The following is a 17,500-nucleotide window of genomic DNA, read 5'->3' as shown; positions in this document are numbered from 1 at the left end:
CATCTGCAATCACAGAAATAGACAATCATGTGGAGCCCTCTAGTGCTGATAGACAGGAAGTGCATGTCTTATTGCAGTAATTACAAACAGGCGCTAGGTGGCAGTGGCACTCCAAGGAAGGGATTTCAGATAGCTGGAGGAAAGATGCAAGGACGTGTATGGAATTATGGTGCAACCAAGTATTCTGTTCATGCACAGTGTGTGTGTCTGCGTGCCAGTGTGTGTGTGTGTGTGTGTCTCTGCGTGGCAAGTGTGTGTGTGTGTGTCTCTGCGTGGCAAGTGTGTGTGTGTGTGTCTCTGCGTGGCAAGTGTGTGTGTGTGTGTCTCTGCGTGGCAAGTGTGTGTGTGTGTGTCTCTGCGTGGCAAGTGTGTGTGTGTGTGTCTCTGCGTGGCAAGTGTGTGTGTGTGTGTCTCTGCGTGGCAAGTGTGTGTGTGTGTCTCTGCGTGGCAAGTGTGTGTGTGTGTCTCTGCGTGGCAAGTGTGTGTGTGTGTGTCTGCGTGCCAAGTGTGTGTGTGTGTGTCTCTGCGTGCCAAGTGTGTGTGTGTGTGTCTCTGCGTGCCAAGTGTGTGTGTGTGTGTCTCTGCGTGCCAAGTGTGTGTGTGTGTGTCTCTGCGTGCCAAGTGTGTGTGTGTGTGTGTCTCTGCGTGCCAAGTGTGTGTGTGTGTGTGTCTCTGCGTGCCAAGTGTGTGTGTGTGTGTCTCTGCGTGCCAAGTGTGTGTGTGTGTGTCTCTGCGTGCCAAGTGTGTGTGTGTGTGTCTCTGCGTGCCAAGTGTGTGTGTGTGTGTCTCTGCGTGCCAAGTGTGTGTGTGTGTGTCTCTGCGTGCCAAGTGTGTGTGTGTGTGTCTCTGCGTGCCAGTGTGTGTGTGTGTGTCTCTGCGTGCCAGTGTGTGTGTGTGTCTCTGCGTGCCAGTGTGTGTGTGTGTGTCTCTGCGTGCCAGTGTGTGTGTGTGTCTCTGCGTGCCAGTGTGTGTGTGTGTCTCTGCGTGCCAGTGTGTGTGTGTGTCTCTGCGTGCCAGTGTGTGTGTATGTCTCTGCGTGCCAGTGTGTGTGTGTGTCTCTGCGTGCCAGTGTGTGTGTGTCTCACCTTGCGTCCCCACCAGCACCAGAGGCACCTCAGCAGTGTTGCGGTAGTTAGCCATGCGGCTGTAGTAATGGTAGACTGTCTGGAAACTGATCTCATCCTCCAGACTGAACACAAATATCACTGCATCCACCCACAGGGCAAACTGGAGAGAGACAGAGGAAGAGAGAGGAGAAAGTGAGAGAGAGACAAGGATAGTAAGGTTAACGCTAGAATCCTTAGGTCCTACATCTATTTTTGGACTTCTAAATTAATTATATATACACACATGTACACCCATTGATTCTTGAAGAATATAACTTGCCTCATGAGCTTAGTTCAACTGTCGTAGCCCATCAGAAACCAAAATACAAGCTTGTTTTACACCAATGTATTTAAACACACACACACACACACACACTGTATAGCCTGAAAACATGGTTAAAATGATACATTGTATATCATGAATGGTCAGTGCATGTGTCCATAACTCTATGAACTTGAGTGGTAACATTTCTCCAGCTTTTTACCAAAACAGGGGCGGGGTTAGGCTTTGATATTGTTTCAAATAAGGATTGTAGTTTTAACTAGGGTTAGTAGTTCAGACTGCATGTGTGGTGAGGTTAGAGGACCCAGAATAACACTAGTTCTGCATGTGTAGTGAGGTTAGAGGACCCAGAATAACACTAGTTCTGCATGTGTGGTGAGGTTAGAGGACCCAGAATAACACTAGTTCTGCATGTATGGTGAGGTTAGAGGACCCAGAATAACACTAGTTCTGCATGTGTAGTGAGGTTAGAGGACCCAGAATAACACTAGTTCTGCATGTGTAGTGAGGTTAGAGGACCCAGAATAACACTAGTTCTGCATGTATGGTGAGGTTAGAGGACCCAGAATAACACTAGTTCTGCATGTGTAGTGAGGTTAGAGGACCCAGAATAACACTAGTTCTGCATGTGTGGTGAGGTTAGAGGACCCAGAATAACACTAGTTCTGCATGTATGGTGAGGTTAGAGGACCCAGAATAACACTAGTTCTGCATGTGTAGTGAGGTTAGAGGACCCAGAATAACACTAGTTCTGCATGTGTAGTGAGGTTAGAGGACCCAGAATAACACTAGTTCTGCATGTGTAGTGAGGTTAGAGGACCCAGAATAACACTAGTTCTGCATGTATGGTGAGGTTAGAGGACCCAGAATAACACTAGTTCTGCATGTGTAGTGAGGTTAGAGGACCCAGAATAACACTAGTTCTGCATGTGTGGTGAGGTTAGAGGACCCAGAATAACACTAGTTCTGCATGTGTAGTGAGGTTAGAGGACCCAGAATAACACTAGTTCTGCATGTGTGGTGAGGTTAGAGGACCCAGAATAACACTAGTTCTGCATGTGTAGTGAGGTTAGAGGACCCAGAATAACACTAGTTCTGCATGTGTGGTGAGGTTAGAGGACCCAGAATAACACTAGTTCTGCATGTGTAGTGAGGTTAGAGGACCCAGAATAACACTAGTTCTGCATGTGTAGTGAGGTTAGAGGACCCAGAATAACACTAGTTCTGCATGTATGGTGAGGTTAGAGGACCCAGAATAACACTAGTTCTGCATGTGTAGTGAGGTTAGAGGACCCAGAATAACACTAGTTCTGTATGTGTAGTGAGGTTAGAGGACCCAGAATAACACTAGTTCTAGATGTGTGGTGAGGTTAGAGGACCCAGAATAACACTAGTTCTGGATGTATGGTGAGGTTAGAGGACCCAGAATAACACTAGTTCTGCATGTGTGGTGAGGTTAGAGGACCCAGAATAACACTAGTTCTGGATGTATGGTGAGGTTAGAGGACCCAGAATAACACTAGTTCTGCATGTGTAGTGAGGTTAGAGGACCCAGAATAACACTAGTTCTGCATGTATGGTGAGGTTAGAGGACCCAGAATAACACTAGTTCTGCATGTGTAGTGAGGTTAGAGGACCCAGAATAACACTAGTTCTGCATGTGTGGTGAGGTTAGAGGACCCAGAATAACACTAGTTCTGGATGTGTAGTGAGGTTAGAGGACCCAGAATAACACTAGTTCTGCATGTGTAGTGAGGTTAGAGGACCCAGAATAACACTAGTTCTGCATGTGTAGTGAGGTTAGAGGACCCAGAATAACACTAGTTCTGCATGTGTGGTGAGGTTAGAGGACCCAGAATAACACTAGTTCTGGATGTGTAGTGAGGTTAGAGGACCCAGAATAACACTAGTTCTGCATGTATGGTGAGGTTAGAGGACCCAGAATAACACTAGTTCTGCATGTGTAGTGAGGTTAGAGGACCCAGAATAACACTTGTTCTGCATGTGTAGTGAGGTTAGAGGACCCAGAATAACACTAGTTCTGCATGTGTAGTGAGGTTAGAGGACCCAGAATAACACTAGTTCTGCATGTGTAGTGAGGTTAGAGGACCCAGAATAACACTAGTTCTGCATGTGTAGTGAGGTTAGAGGACCCAGAATAACACTAGTTCTGCATGTGTGGTGAGGTTAGAGGACCCAGAATAACACTAGTTCTGCATGTATGGTGAGGTTAGAGGACCCAGAATAACACTAGTTCTGCATGTGTAGTGAGGTTAGAGGACCCAGAATAACACTAGTTCTGCATGTGTGGTGAGGTTAGAGGACCCAGAATAACACTAGTTCTGGATGTGTAGTGAGGTTAGAGGACCCAGAATAACACTAGTTCTGCATGTATGGTGAGGTTAGAGGACCCAGAATAACACTAGTTCTGCATGTGTAGTGAGGTTAGAGGACCCAGAATAACACTTGTTCTGCATGTGTAGTGAGGTTAGAGGACCCAGAATAACACTAGTTCTGCATGTGTAGTGAGGTTAGAGGACCCAGAATAACACTAGTTCTGCATGTGTGGTGAGGTTAGAGGACCCAGAATAACACTAGTTCTGCATGTGTAGTGAGGTTAGAGGACCCAGAATAACACTAGTTCTGCATGTGTAGTGAGGTTAGAGGACCCAGAATAACACTAGTTCTGCATGTATGGTGAGGTTAGAGGACCCAGAATAACACTAGTTCTGGATTAAAAAGGATGATCAACAGAGAATGTCCATTAAGTGGAGTTCTACTCTCGGACTACATCTGTTTAATCTGTGTACAGGAAACCCACCCTGTCATCAACCCACAGGAATACTGCCATGTTAATACAGCTGTAATACCAACCTGAGCCTCCGGAGGGCCCCCTTCATCTCTGATGAGCAGTAGGTTGCTCTGTCCGTCCACCACTATCTCCTTCTTAAAACGCCCCCCTGCAGGAACAACACGTAGGATGAGAGGAGAGGGACTGACATGGAGACGGATCACATAGTACATGAGTAACCACAGTAACTAAACTCACTGAGCTTTCAGTCCAATGTCACATTTCATCTGTTGATATCTCAGCAGGATAGCAGCTATAGAGAGTTAGACCAGCTAGAGTCAATTCAACTAACTGTTGATCATGTCATAAATACGTAGTAAAAATGATTTGATGAGGTAACGGTAGTGAGAAGGAGACATGATCAATGGAAAGACACACACACTGAGGATGTCAGCTGTCCAGGACTAGATGGTGATAATGACTACCCACAGGAGAATGAGAGGAATGCTGCTGTACAGGTAAACCACACACAGAGATGTGTGTGTGTGTGTGTGTGTGTGTGTGTGTGTGTGTGTGTGTGTGTGTGTGTGTGTACAACACATTCCAGTAGGTCATTCCTCAAAAAAACATGTTTTATCTGTGAGAACTGTTAGAATGATGTTCTCTCACTGTCCTCCACCAACACCCTATTCTCTGGCCTAGATGCTCTTAGGCTGACCTATGAACCTTGACCTCAGATGGAAAGGTCAGAGGGTATGGACCCGTGACCGGGGTTAAGCAGCCTTGGGGAGCCATCCTAGGGGTACTAAGACCTCTGGGGGTACTTGGCCTATCCACAGGGAGTAGTTGGCCTATGAAGAGAGAGGGAGAGAATGAGACGAAGAGAGAGACAAAGAGAGAGGGAGAGAGAGATGAAGAGACGAAGAGAGAGGGAGAGAGAGAGACGAAGACGGAGACGAAGAGAGAGGGAGAGAGAGACGAAGACAGAGACGAAGAGAGACGAAGCGGAAGAGAGAGGGAGAGAGAGACGAAGAGAGAGGGAGAGATGAAGAGAGATATGAAGAGAGATGAAGAGAGATATGAAGAGAGAGGGAGAGAGATATGAAGAGAGAGGGAGAGAGGGCGAGAGAGAGATGGAGAGGGAGATGAAGAGAGGGAGAGAAAGAGATGAAGAGAGGAAGATGTAGAGAGATGAAGAGAGGAAGATGTAGAGAGATGAAGAGAGAGAGATGAAGGGAGAGGGAGATGAAGAGAGAGAGCGGGACCAGGCCCGGGACAGACTGAACACACTGTGCAGAACGTGTCGCACACTGAGACCTAACCTTGGCCTCAGGACACACCATGTGGAGTCATCATCATCATGGACATTCTGCAAAACCCTGTCTGACTCCTTAGACCCACAGGGGGACAACAACACAGGGTTTTACTCCCTGGTTAAAGAGACATCAGTCTAGCACCCCTTAAAGTAGAAACACCAACACACTTTAGAGTGGTCTGTTTCCTAGAGCAAGACATTGCATCCCCAGTTATAGGGAACTTAGTGTGCATGGCATGAAGCACACTTTTACACACAAAAAATGATGTTTAAAAATAAAGTGATACGCAACCTGTCAACTTCTACACTGTTTAACTGTAAAAAATACCATCTAATATAGCTCAGGTCTTAAGTGTGTGAGCCGCTGCTAACCATATCTGTGGTGTTTGGGGGTTGGAATGTGAGCCAGGCGAGGCAGGGCTTCCCATAATGACATGTTTAACTGGCTGTGTGTGTGTGTGTGTGTGTGTGTGTGTGTGTGTGTGTGTGTGTGTGTGTGTGTCAGGGTAACAGGAAGAGGCTAGGCCATGGGTCAGTCAGTCAGCCAGCACCACACAGCAGCAGCTCTTCCCAAAGTATTTTTCCAGCTCTTTTTCCAGCTGCGGGGTTATGGACGGAAGCCCACTCCAATCTGCTCAGGGGGGAGATTGGCGGAAGGCTGGGTGGGGCATGGGGGAGGAAAGAGGTGGCGGGGGCACAGTCCGGTTATAGACTGAAGCATGGTGGGTATTTTGAGCGCTCTGGCGAGGGCCTCTTGAAGGGAGAGGGCCTCTCTGCTCTCCAAGCAGCTCCAAGTGGACTCCATCCATGCACAGGAAAAACTAGAAAATGTGGATGGAAAATCCCTAATAATAAATATACACCAAAATACACACACCCTCGTATTTGTACGCAGAGAAAATCCTCATTTTATAGATATATTCTTTTTTATTTAACCTTTAACTAGGCAGGTCAGTTAAGAACAAATTCTTATTTACAATGACAGCCTAGGAACAGTGGGTTAACTGCCTTGTTCAGGGGCAGAACGACAGATTTTTACCGTGGCAGCTCAGGAATTCTACCGTGGCAGCTCAGGAATTCTACCTTGGCAGCTCAGGAATTCTACCATGGCAGCTCAGGAATTCTACCATGGCAGCTCAGGAATTCGATCTAGCAACCTTTCGGTTCCTACAACGCTCTAACCACTAGTCTACCTGCCGCCCCATTAGAGGTAGTGTGCTGTGTTTTCTGTTGTATTAAAGTATCAGTCCCCTTGGTGCAGCTTTATGGCTGGGCTCTCTGCTGAGTCAGCTGCTCAGTGTGTGTGTGTGTGTGATATAGAGAAGGGGTGAGTTGTGGCGCCACAAATTAAACAACAGAGAGTGACAGAGTGAAAATGAGAGGGTTCGCTACGTGAAGCTACAAGCTAAATGTTAGCACAGCAGCAACATGATCAGCCTCAGGTTCATCATCTAGCTGCTTTACTGTCACACTAGATTGTCTAAGTGGGAAATACCTGGCTTGTGGCCATTCAGAGCAGCACTTTAGCTAGAGAATGCATTGTTGTGGTGATATCTGGAATGATTATGGGAAACCTGACCTATTATCAAGCTGCTAGTGTGAAATGGTAAGGCCCTGGAGCAAAGAGGAAAACCCTCCACAAGACACAGACAGAAGGAGACAAGAGGATAGTTACCTGCATCCACGTCAGCTAGTTACAAACGCAGCCAAGAAAAACAAGAGGAAATAAAAGCAAATCCAAGGTGCAAGTTATATTCTCAGTTCAAATTAAACACACACACAGAGACAAAGACACACAGAGACACACAGAGACACACAGAGACAGACAGAGACAGACAGACAGGCAGACAGACAGACAAAGACAGAGATAGATAGAGAGAGACCCAGAGAGAGAGAGAGACAGAGAGACAGAGAGAGAGAGACAGACAGAGACATACAGAGAGAGACAGAGAGAGACAGAGAATACAGAGAGACTGCATAGATTCACCCTAGGTCAGAGAGAAGACCAAGCATCCCAGGCAGAGTGTACAGCCTAGAGCTGTGAGAGGAGAGGGGGTAGGGAGAGTGCAGTGGGGTTATCACATAGAATGTCACAATCGCACATCATCCCTGGTCAGTCAGTGGGTGGTAGAAGAGCAGGTATTTAAACAGATCCTAGTAGCTATAAGCACATCTGACGCTGTACCATAACCTCACACACAACTATCCTGCTTTACGCTATCTACATTGGGCCCTTACGTTGTGTTAACATGGCAGCCAGCACGCTGCGGTGACGTTGTGAGAACGTTGTCACAAGAGCCAGGTGTGTTTGGGTTGGTGTATTATATAACCTATCATAAATGTGTCCATTCATACGCTGTGTGTCTGAGAGGACCTGGGAGAGACCACCACAGCAGTCAGTACTAGCTGCCAGTCCCTCTGCAGACTCCAGTCTACACACTAAGAATAGGCCTGGTTAGCAGCTCTGCAGCTGTGTGGTTAGGTGGTTACTAGGCTAGGCCGTAGGAGCAACTACAGTAGCCTACAACTCAATCAATTACCAGGAGAATTGGGGACCGTCTTGGGAGCATCCATTTTTAGATAGGTGGTTAAGACAGTGTGTGTGATCAAGCAGGGATTTTCTATTTCTGTTAGGCCATTGGTCATGCAACAATGATATCAAAGAGACAGTTCTTTTGGGTGGAAACACTTCCTCGATGGGCGGCGGTGCCAAGAATGTGCCTGGATCAAAGAGCTACGGCTTGTCATTTTAACGTCGCTAAAACACATTCTGCCTTCAAACGCTGGATTGGGTTTCTCTTGGCAGCTGACTGTTATAATCAAGAGGCAAAGAATCGTAAAACACCCGTTGAGTTGTTGACATGTTTCTTTTAGGATATTACCCAGCCTGCCACTGGCCTGCAGACTCCAGCCAGCAGCTATGAAGAGTGACTGACAGACAAATACAGTGGGATACAGATCATCCTACAGTTTAACTCTTGCAGTTAAACGTTGAACCTTCCAGTAGGTATCTCAATATTGACTTGGCTATTCCACTACAGGACTATCTAAGCCCATCTATAGGTGAGCCGACCAGGTTTCAACAACATGTCAATATGCCCTTGAGCAAGGCACTTAAAGGAATAATTGGGGTTAAGTCTCTCTGGATAAGAGCGACCGCTAAATGACTAAAATGTCAAATGTAAATTTATGAGGCAACGTTTTCTACAGACTCATAGGAACATGAGAGTTAGTGCTGAAATATTAACATGCTTAGGTCTCTGAAAGTAGAGCGTAGAGAGGGCTCCCGTATGTGGGCGAGCAGAGCTGGCAGGGTGCCTCCTCTTAGCTTCAATAATGGATGCAGAGTATGGCTGTGTGTCTCCTCAGGGCCTGGACTGTACTGATGATGCTAACACGCTAACGCTACACTAAGGGCTGCATCTCAATAGTGTCTGGTGACTTCCTCTCCCAATCTCCCTTCCTTCATCTGCATTGATATGAAGCCACAGGAGAGCTGAAAGCAAAACGACAGATGAGCGATGAGATGCAGCCTGGAGTGGAGGAGAGGACACTGGACTATTGAGACACAGCCTGGAGTGGAGGAGAGGACACTGGACTATTGAGATGCAGCCTGGAGTGGAGGAGAGGACACTGGACTATTGAGATGCAGCCTAGGGTGGAGGAGAGGACACTGGACTATTGAGATGCAGCCTGGAGTGGAGGAGAGGACACTGGACTATTGAGATGCAGCCTGGAGTGGAGGAGAGGACACTGGACTATTGAGATGCAGCCTGGAGTGGAGGAGAGGACACTGGACTATTGAGATGCAGCCTGGAGTGGAGGAGAGGACACTGGACTATTGAGATGCAGCCTAGGGTGGAGGTGAGGAGAGGTAACAGGGAGAGAACACTGGCTTCAGAAGTTACATACTGCTCTCTCCAGCTCCTTGTAGCTGGGTAGTTGAGTTAAGCAGGCGGTGTAGTTAAGCATGATCACGGCACCCTGGTTCATTTGTTAAGGCTTTCTAGGAAGCTTTTTCCTCACCAACCACACCGCTATCGACTGACAGACATGATCTGTATCCGAAATGGCACCCTATTCCCTATATATAGTGCCCTAATACAAAGTAGTGAAAAGGGTGCCATTTCAGAGTCCTCCACTGACAGGCACAGACACACACGGGTACAGACACACACTGGTACAGACACACACTGGTACAGACACAAACACAGACATGGTGAGCAGTAGAGAGCACACTGGTCTTACCTTCTGGAGATTCCTCCTGGACGTATGTTCCTGTCAGGTACCTGTGGACCAGCGCAGACTTCCCACTGGCCAGGTTACCCACAATGCCCTGGGGGAGGAAGAAGAAGAACAGGGAAATGAGGCTGTTTCCTGGTTTTGCATATCTTCTTCGTTGGCTTGTAATAATCAGAAGGGGTGTGCTGCAGTGGATAAAGCTGAGAAGAGCTTCAGAGGAAGACTGCCTGAGATGCATACATGAATACAGAGAATATGGAATATAGAGGAAGGTAATTATATTCTGTTTGATGTTTTGACCTCATTCCTGGTCTGTGTACATGCACGTCCAGGAGAAGACTCATTGGAGCGTTTGTATCCAATTTCAGACTCACCACTTTGAGTTCTGGTACCGATCGGCTCAGGGTCCACTCCTGGCTGTTCACAAAGGCGTCTGCAACAAAGAGAGAGAAGCCTGTCAATCAACGGTACACACACGACCCAGATAACATCAGAGGTCTGACAAGCTGTAATATCTATGTCCTCCAGACGTCACGGCAACAAGGGTTCCAATCTGTTCCTGCTCAGTAGTCACCCACTAACAGGGAGGACAGAGACAGATAAACGAGAAGAAAGGGAGGGATGAGGAGAGACTTCGGGGAGGATAGGAGCGTATCATTAAAGATGACAGCTGAGTGACAGCTAGGATAGCTGCATCCTCTCAGAGATACTTCCTGTCTGGTCTGAATGGATGTCTTCAGTAGAGCATATCAGCTGTACATACACACTGAACAGCAAGTCAACAAGACAGATGATACACTACACTGAACAACTACTATACCAGCTGAACGAATCCTGAAGAATGCTGCCCATAGTAGGTGTGTGTGGTATTGGCTAACATGCTACTGGCTAGTTGGCTAGGTGTAATATCTCCCTGGCTGTGAGGCTACTGGCTAGGTATAATATCTCCCTGGCTGTGAGGCTACTGGCTAGGTGTGATATCTCCCTGGCTGTGAGGCTACTGGCTAGGTGTAATATCTCCCTGGCTGTGAGGCTACTGGCTAGGTGTAACATCTCCCTGGCTGTGAGGCTACTGGCTAGGTATAATATCTCCCTGGCTGTGAGGCTACTGGCTAGGTGTAATATCTCCCTGGCTGTGAGGCTACTGGCTAGGTATAATATCTCCCTGGCTGTGAGGCTACTGGCTAGGTATAATATCTCCCTGGCCGTGAAGCCCATTAGCCTGACTGGGCCCAGGTCTTATTATCCATCAGAGGCCCAGCATGGCTGCCAAACAAAAGCAGCAGGCCCGCGGTGGAGCCGGTCACACTCTTAATGTTTAATATCACACCAGCTGCTCTGCGACTGGCTCTATTGGAGCCCTGAGCTCCATCTTGGCTCACTGTTGTGGCGCTGGCAGGGCCATTCTCTGGCAGCACACGGTTAATGCCAGAATAGATCTTTCAGGAGGAACCAGGCTAACCAAAGCACCAATCAGAGGGGATGTGGGCGTGGCTTATACCCATAGAGGTGAGAGGGTTAGGGGTGGAGCTAGTCATTATATACAAGGCATTCTGATGCCAACTGTCCTTACGCCACACCTGTTTCCTTGTCTGTTATTAAGGCTAGTGGACTAACAGGAGATGTGGCCTCTACTCTGCTGCGTTCTGTAGGTCCTGTGTACATTCCTCCACTTCACCCTCGGCTGTTTATGAGACAGAGATAAGACCTGGCAGGCTAGATGGAGGGTTGAGTGAGGTCAGTATATTTAACTGTAGGTTACAGCTGTGTGAGGAGGTTGCGTTGAGAGACTGTAATGTGAACGTGTTGTTTGGAATTGCATCTGTTGACTGTAATAATGGGTGGTGCATGTGTGAATGATTGCTACACGAGCGTGGGTGATAGTGTATTGTCATCTATAATTGCAGTGTGCTGTGTACAGTTTGTGTACAGTTTGTGTACAGTGTGTGTGTGTGTGTGTGTGTGTGTGTGTGTGTGTGTGTGTGTGTGTGTAGTAATGCGTGGGGGTAATAAACTGCCACCCCTCTGCCACTCCAATCACTCCCCTCATTTCCCATGACCTCCTAGCCCCTCCTCCTCCTCCTCACTGGTTGTTACAGCAGATACTGTAGAACACAGCACACACACCTAACTAGTAACGGTCACACACACACCTAACTAGTAACGGTCACACACACACACCCAACTAGTAACGGTCACACACACACACAACTAGTAACGGTCACACACACACCCAACTAGTAACGGTCACACACACACACCCAACTAGTAACGGTCACACACACACACCCAACTAGTAACGGTCACACACACACACCCAACTAGTAACGGTCACACACACACCCAACTAGTAACGGTCACACACACACCTAACTAGTAACGGTCACACACACACCTAACTAGTAACGGTCACACACACACACCCAACTAGTAACGGTCACACACACACCTAACTAGTAACGGTCACACACACACACCCAACTAGTAACGGTCACACACACACCCAACTAGTAACGGTCACACACACACCCAACTAGTAACGGTCACACACACACACCCAACTAGTAACGGTCACACACACACACCCAACTAGTAACGGTCACACACACACACCCAACTAGTAACGGTCACACACACACCCAACTAGTAACGGTCACACACACACCCAACTAGTAACGGTCACACACACACCCAACTAGTAACGGTCACACACACACCCAACTAGTAACGGTCACACACACACCCAACTAGTAACGGTCACACACACACCCAACTAGTAACGGTCACACACACACCCAACTAGTAACGGTCACACACACACCCAACTAGTAACGGTCACACACACACACCCAACTAGTAACGGTCACACACACAAACCCAACTAGTAACGGTCACACACACACACCCAACTAGTAACGGTCACACACACACCTAACTAGTAACGGTCACACACACACCCAACTAGTAACGGTCACACACACACCCAACTAGTAACGGTCACACACACACACACCCAACTAGTAACGGTCACACACACACCTAACTAGTAACGGTCACACACACACCCAACTAGTAACGGTCACACACACACACACCCAACTAGTAACGGTCACACACACACCTAACTAGTAACGGTCACACACACACCCAACTAGTAACGGTCACACACACACCCAACTAGTAACGGTCACACACACACCCAACTAGTAACGGTCACACACACACCCAACTAGTAACGGTCACACACACACCCAACTAGTAACGGTCACACACACACACATCACTGCTGGTTACTGTGTGTGGTCAGTTGTATCAGGGCCGTCCAGTCGATCTCACCACAGTGTCACCCTGGAGGAGCCGACACACCAGGTCATTCTAGAAAAGGACTCTGTTCACGCTTGTTATAATCCCACACAACACAGTGCTGTTCTAATAGAAGGCCATGTAGCAGAGACTATTATCCAAACAGACTCGGTCCAAAGAGACTCGGTCCAAAGAGACTCGGTCCAAAGAGACTATTATCCAAAGAGACTCGGTCCAAAGAGACTCGGTCCAAAGAGACTCGGTCCAAAGAGACTCGGTCCAAAGAGACTCGGTCCAAAGAGACTATTATCCAAAGAGACTATTATCCAAAGAGACTATTATCCAAAGAGACTCGGTCCAAAGAGACTATTATCCAAACAGACTCGGTCCAAAGAGACTATTATCCAAAGAGACTCGGTCCAAAGAGACTATTATCCAAAGAGACTCGGTCCAAAGAGACTATTATCCAAAGAGACTCGGTCCAAAGAGACTATTATCCAAAGAGACTCGGTCCAAAGAGACTCGGTCCAAAGAGACTCGGTCCAAAGAGACTCGGTCCAAAGAGACTATTATCCAAAGAGACTCGGTCCAAAGAGACTATTATCCAAAGAGACTCGGTCCAAAGAGACTATTATCCAAAGAGACTCGGTCCAAAGAGACTATTATCCAAACAGACTCGGTCCAAAGAGACTCGGTCCAAAGAGACTCGGTCCAAAGAGACTCGGTCCAAAGAGACTCGGTCCAAAGAGACTCGGTCCAAAGAGACTCGGTCCAAAGAGACTATTATCCAAAGAGACTCGGTCCAAAGAGACTCGGTCCAAAGAGACTCGGTCCAAAGAGACTCGGTCCAAAGAGACTCGGTCCAAAGAGACTCGGTCCAAAGAGACTCGGTCCAAAGAGACTCAGTCCAAAGAGACTTAGTCATGCATACATTTTCACGTATGGGTGGCCCCAGCGGGAAACAAACCCACGACCCTTGGCATTGCAGGCGTCATGCTCTACCAACTGTGCCACACACACCATTCAGCCCTTCCGTTTCTCCAGACACCCCAGTGTGTTATCTTGCTGGGGTAAGTAGGTCACAGGCCCCACCATCAGACAGGACTGAGGACCACAAACAACCCTGTTCCATTTAGGCCTCCATTTGGACCAGTGTTAGCTTTACTAATTCATCAGGGACAATCTGTGTCAGGCAGACACTATACTATACTACAGGCAGACACTACACTATACTACACTACAGGCAGACACTACACTATACTACACTACAGGCAGACACTATACTACACTACACTACAGGCAGACACTACACTATACTACACTACAGGCAGGCACTACACTATACTACAGGCAGACACTACACTATACTACACTACAGGCAGACACTACACTATACTACACTACAGGCAGACACTACACTACAGGCAGACACTACACTACACTACAGGCAGACACTACACTCACTACACTACAGACAGTCACTACACTACAGACAGTCACTACACTACAGGCAGACACTACAGGCAGACACTATACTACACAACACTACAGGCAGACACTACACTATACTACACTACAGGCAGACACTACACTATACTACAGGCAGACACTACACTATACTACAGGCAGACACTACACTATACTACACTACAGGCAGACACTACACTACAGGCAGTCACTACACTACAGGCAGTCACTACACTACACTACAGGCAGACACTACACTCACTACACTACAGACAGTCACTACACTCACTACACTACAGACAGTCACTACACTACAGACAGTCACTACACTACAGACAGTCACTACACTACAGGCAGACACTACAGGCAGACAGTCACTACACTGCACTACAGGCAGACACTACAGACAGACAGTCACTACAGTACAGACAGTCACTACAGTACAGACAGACAGACAGTCACTACACTACAGGCAGACAGTCACTACACTACAGGCAGACAGTCACTACAGTACAGACAGAGTCACTACAGTACAGGCAGACAGACAGTCACTACACTACAGGCAGACACTACAGACAGTCACTACAGTACAGTCACTACAGTAGGCAGACAGTCACTACAGTACAGGCAGACAGTCACTACAGTACAGGCAGACAGTCACTACAGTACAGACAGTCACTACACTACAGGCAGACATACACTACACTACAGGCAGACACTACAGGCAGACAGTCACTACAGTACAGACAGACATACACTACAGTACAGACAGACACTACAGGCAGACAGTGACTACAGTACAGACAGACAGTCACTACAGTACAGACACTACAGTACAGATAGACACTACAGTACAGACAGACACTACAGTAAAGACACCACACTCTTTATTAATGCCTTGAGTACCAAACAGGTGTTTTCAAAGCCGTGGCTATGGGAAGGCTGTGGACCATATTGTCAGACGTTATCCCAACCCCTCGTGTTCCACCACATCGGTCTAGTCCAGTCAAAGCCGTGGCTATGGGAAGGCTGTGGACCATATTGTCAGACGTTATCCCAACCCCTCGTGTTCCACCACATCGGTCTAGTCCAGTCAAAGCCGTGGCTATGGGAAGGCTGTGGACCATATTGTCAGACGTTATCCCAACCCCTCGTGTTCCACCACATCGGTCTAGTCCAGTCAAAGCCGTGGCTATGGGAAGGCTGTGGACCATATTGTCAGACGTTATCCCAACCCCTCGTGTTCCACCACATCGGTCTAGTCCAGTCAAAGCCGTGGCTATGGGAAGGCTGTGGACCATATTGTCAGACGTTATCCCAACCCCTCGTGTTCCACCACATCGGTCTAGTCCAGTCAAAGCCGTGGCTATGGGAAGGCTGTGGACCATATTGTCAGACGTTATCCCAACCCCTCGTGTTCCACCACATCGGTCTAGTCCAGTCAAAGCCGTGGCTATGGGAAGGCTGTGGACCATATTGTCAGACGTTATCCCAACCCCTCGTGTTCCACCACATCGGTCTAGTCCAGTCAAAGCCGTGGCTATGGGAAGGCTGTGGACCATATTGTCAGACGTTATCCCAACCCCTCGTGTTCCACCACATCGGTCTAGTCCAGTCAAAGCCGTGGCTATGGGAAGGCTGTGGACCATATTGTCAGACGTTATCCCAACCCCTCGTGTTCCACCACATCGGTCTAGTCCAGTCAAAGCCGTGGCTATGGGAAGGCTGTGGACCATATTGTCAGACGTTATCCCAACCCCTCGTGTTCCACCACATCGGTCTAGTCCAGTCAAAGCCGTGGCTATGGGAAGGCTGTGGACCATATTGTCAGACGTTATCCCAACCCCTCGTGTTCCACCACATCGGTCTAGTCCAGTCAAAGCCGTGGCTATGGGAAGGCTGTGGACCATATTGTCAGACGTTATCCCAACCCCTCGTGTTCCACCACATCGGTCTAGTCCAGTCAAAGCCGTGGCTATGGGAAGGCTGTGGACCATATTGTCAGACGTTATCCCAACCCCTCGTGTTCCACCACATCGGTCTAGTCCAGTCAAAGCCGTGGCTATGGGAAGGCTGTGGACCATATTGTCAGACGTTATCCCAACCCCTCGTGTTCCACCACATCGGTCTAGTCCAGTCAAAGCCGTGGCTATGGGAAGGCTGTGGACCATATTGTCAGACGTTATCCCAACCCCTCGTGTTCCACCACATCGGTCTAGTCCAGTCAAAGCCGTGGCTATGGGAAGGCTGTGGACCATATTGTCAGACGTTATCCCAACCCCTCGTGTTCCACCACATCGGTCTAGTCCAGTCAAAGCCGTGGCTATGGGAAGGCTGTGGACCATATTGTCAGACGTTATCCCAACCCCTCGTGTTCCACCACATCGGTCTAGTCCAGTCAAAGCCGTGGCTATGGGAAGGCTGTGGACCATATTGTCAGACGTTATCCCAACCCCTCGTGTTCCACCACATCGGTCTAGTCCAGTCAAAGCCGTGGCTATGGGAAGGCTGTGGACCATATTGTCAGACGTTATCCCAACCCCTCGTGTTCCACCACATCGGTCTAGTCCAGTCAAAGCCGTGGCTATGGGAAGGCTGTGGACCATATTGTCAGACGTTATCCCAACCCCTCGTGTTCCACCACATCAGTCTAGTCCAGTCAAAGCCGTGGCTATGGGAAGGCTGTGGACCATATTGTCAGACGTTATCCCAACCCCTCGTGTTCCACCACATCAGTCCAGTCCAGTCAAAGCCGTGGCTATGGGAAGGCTGTGGACCATATTGTCAGACGTTATCCCAACCCCTCGTGTTCCACCACATCAGTCCAGTCCAGTCAAAGCCGTGGCTATGGGAAGGCTGTGGACCATATTGTCAGACGTTATCCCAACCCCTCGTGTTCCACCACATCAGTCCAGTCCAGTCAAAGCCGTGGCTATGGGAAGGCTGTGGACCATATTGTCAGACGTTATCCCAACCCCTCGTGTTCCACCACA

General features: G+C 48.3%; 1 protein-coding gene across 8 annotated transcripts in view; it reads right to left on the bottom strand.

The window, feature by feature from the left end:
* The window catches only part of agap1 (ArfGAP with GTPase domain, ankyrin repeat and PH domain 1), a 245,605-nt gene that overhangs the window by 124,747 nt on the left and 103,358 nt on the right, over positions 1-17,500 (bottom strand). For 5 of the 8 annotated variants that reach the window (XM_071330514.1, XM_071330513.1, XM_071330511.1 and 2 more), the window contains exons 2-7: positions 10,112-10,170; positions 9,744-9,831; positions 7,171-7,185; positions 4,264-4,349; positions 1,086-1,227; positions 1-3 (exon numbers count right to left, since the gene is read on the bottom strand). The exon at positions 1-3 is cut by the window's left edge and continues 132 nt beyond it. In XM_071330514.1, the coding sequence (XP_071186615.1) occupies positions 1-3; positions 1,086-1,227; positions 4,264-4,349; positions 7,171-7,185; positions 9,744-9,831; positions 10,112-10,170 (393 nt within the window). The remainder of the gene's footprint in view (positions 4-1,085; positions 1,228-4,263; positions 4,350-7,170; positions 7,186-9,743; positions 9,832-10,111; positions 10,171-17,500) is intronic. The other 3 variants (XM_071330515.1, XM_071330516.1, XM_071330512.1) reach the window with 1 other exon arrangement.

This window comes from Salvelinus alpinus, chromosome 10 (assembly GCF_045679555.1).
Source record: "Salvelinus alpinus chromosome 10, SLU_Salpinus.1, whole genome shotgun sequence".
NCBI lineage: Eukaryota > Metazoa > Chordata > Actinopteri > Salmoniformes > Salmonidae > Salvelinus > Salvelinus alpinus.
The sequence above is the reverse complement of the archived record's forward strand: the minus strand, read 5'-3'. Positions and strand labels throughout refer to the sequence as shown.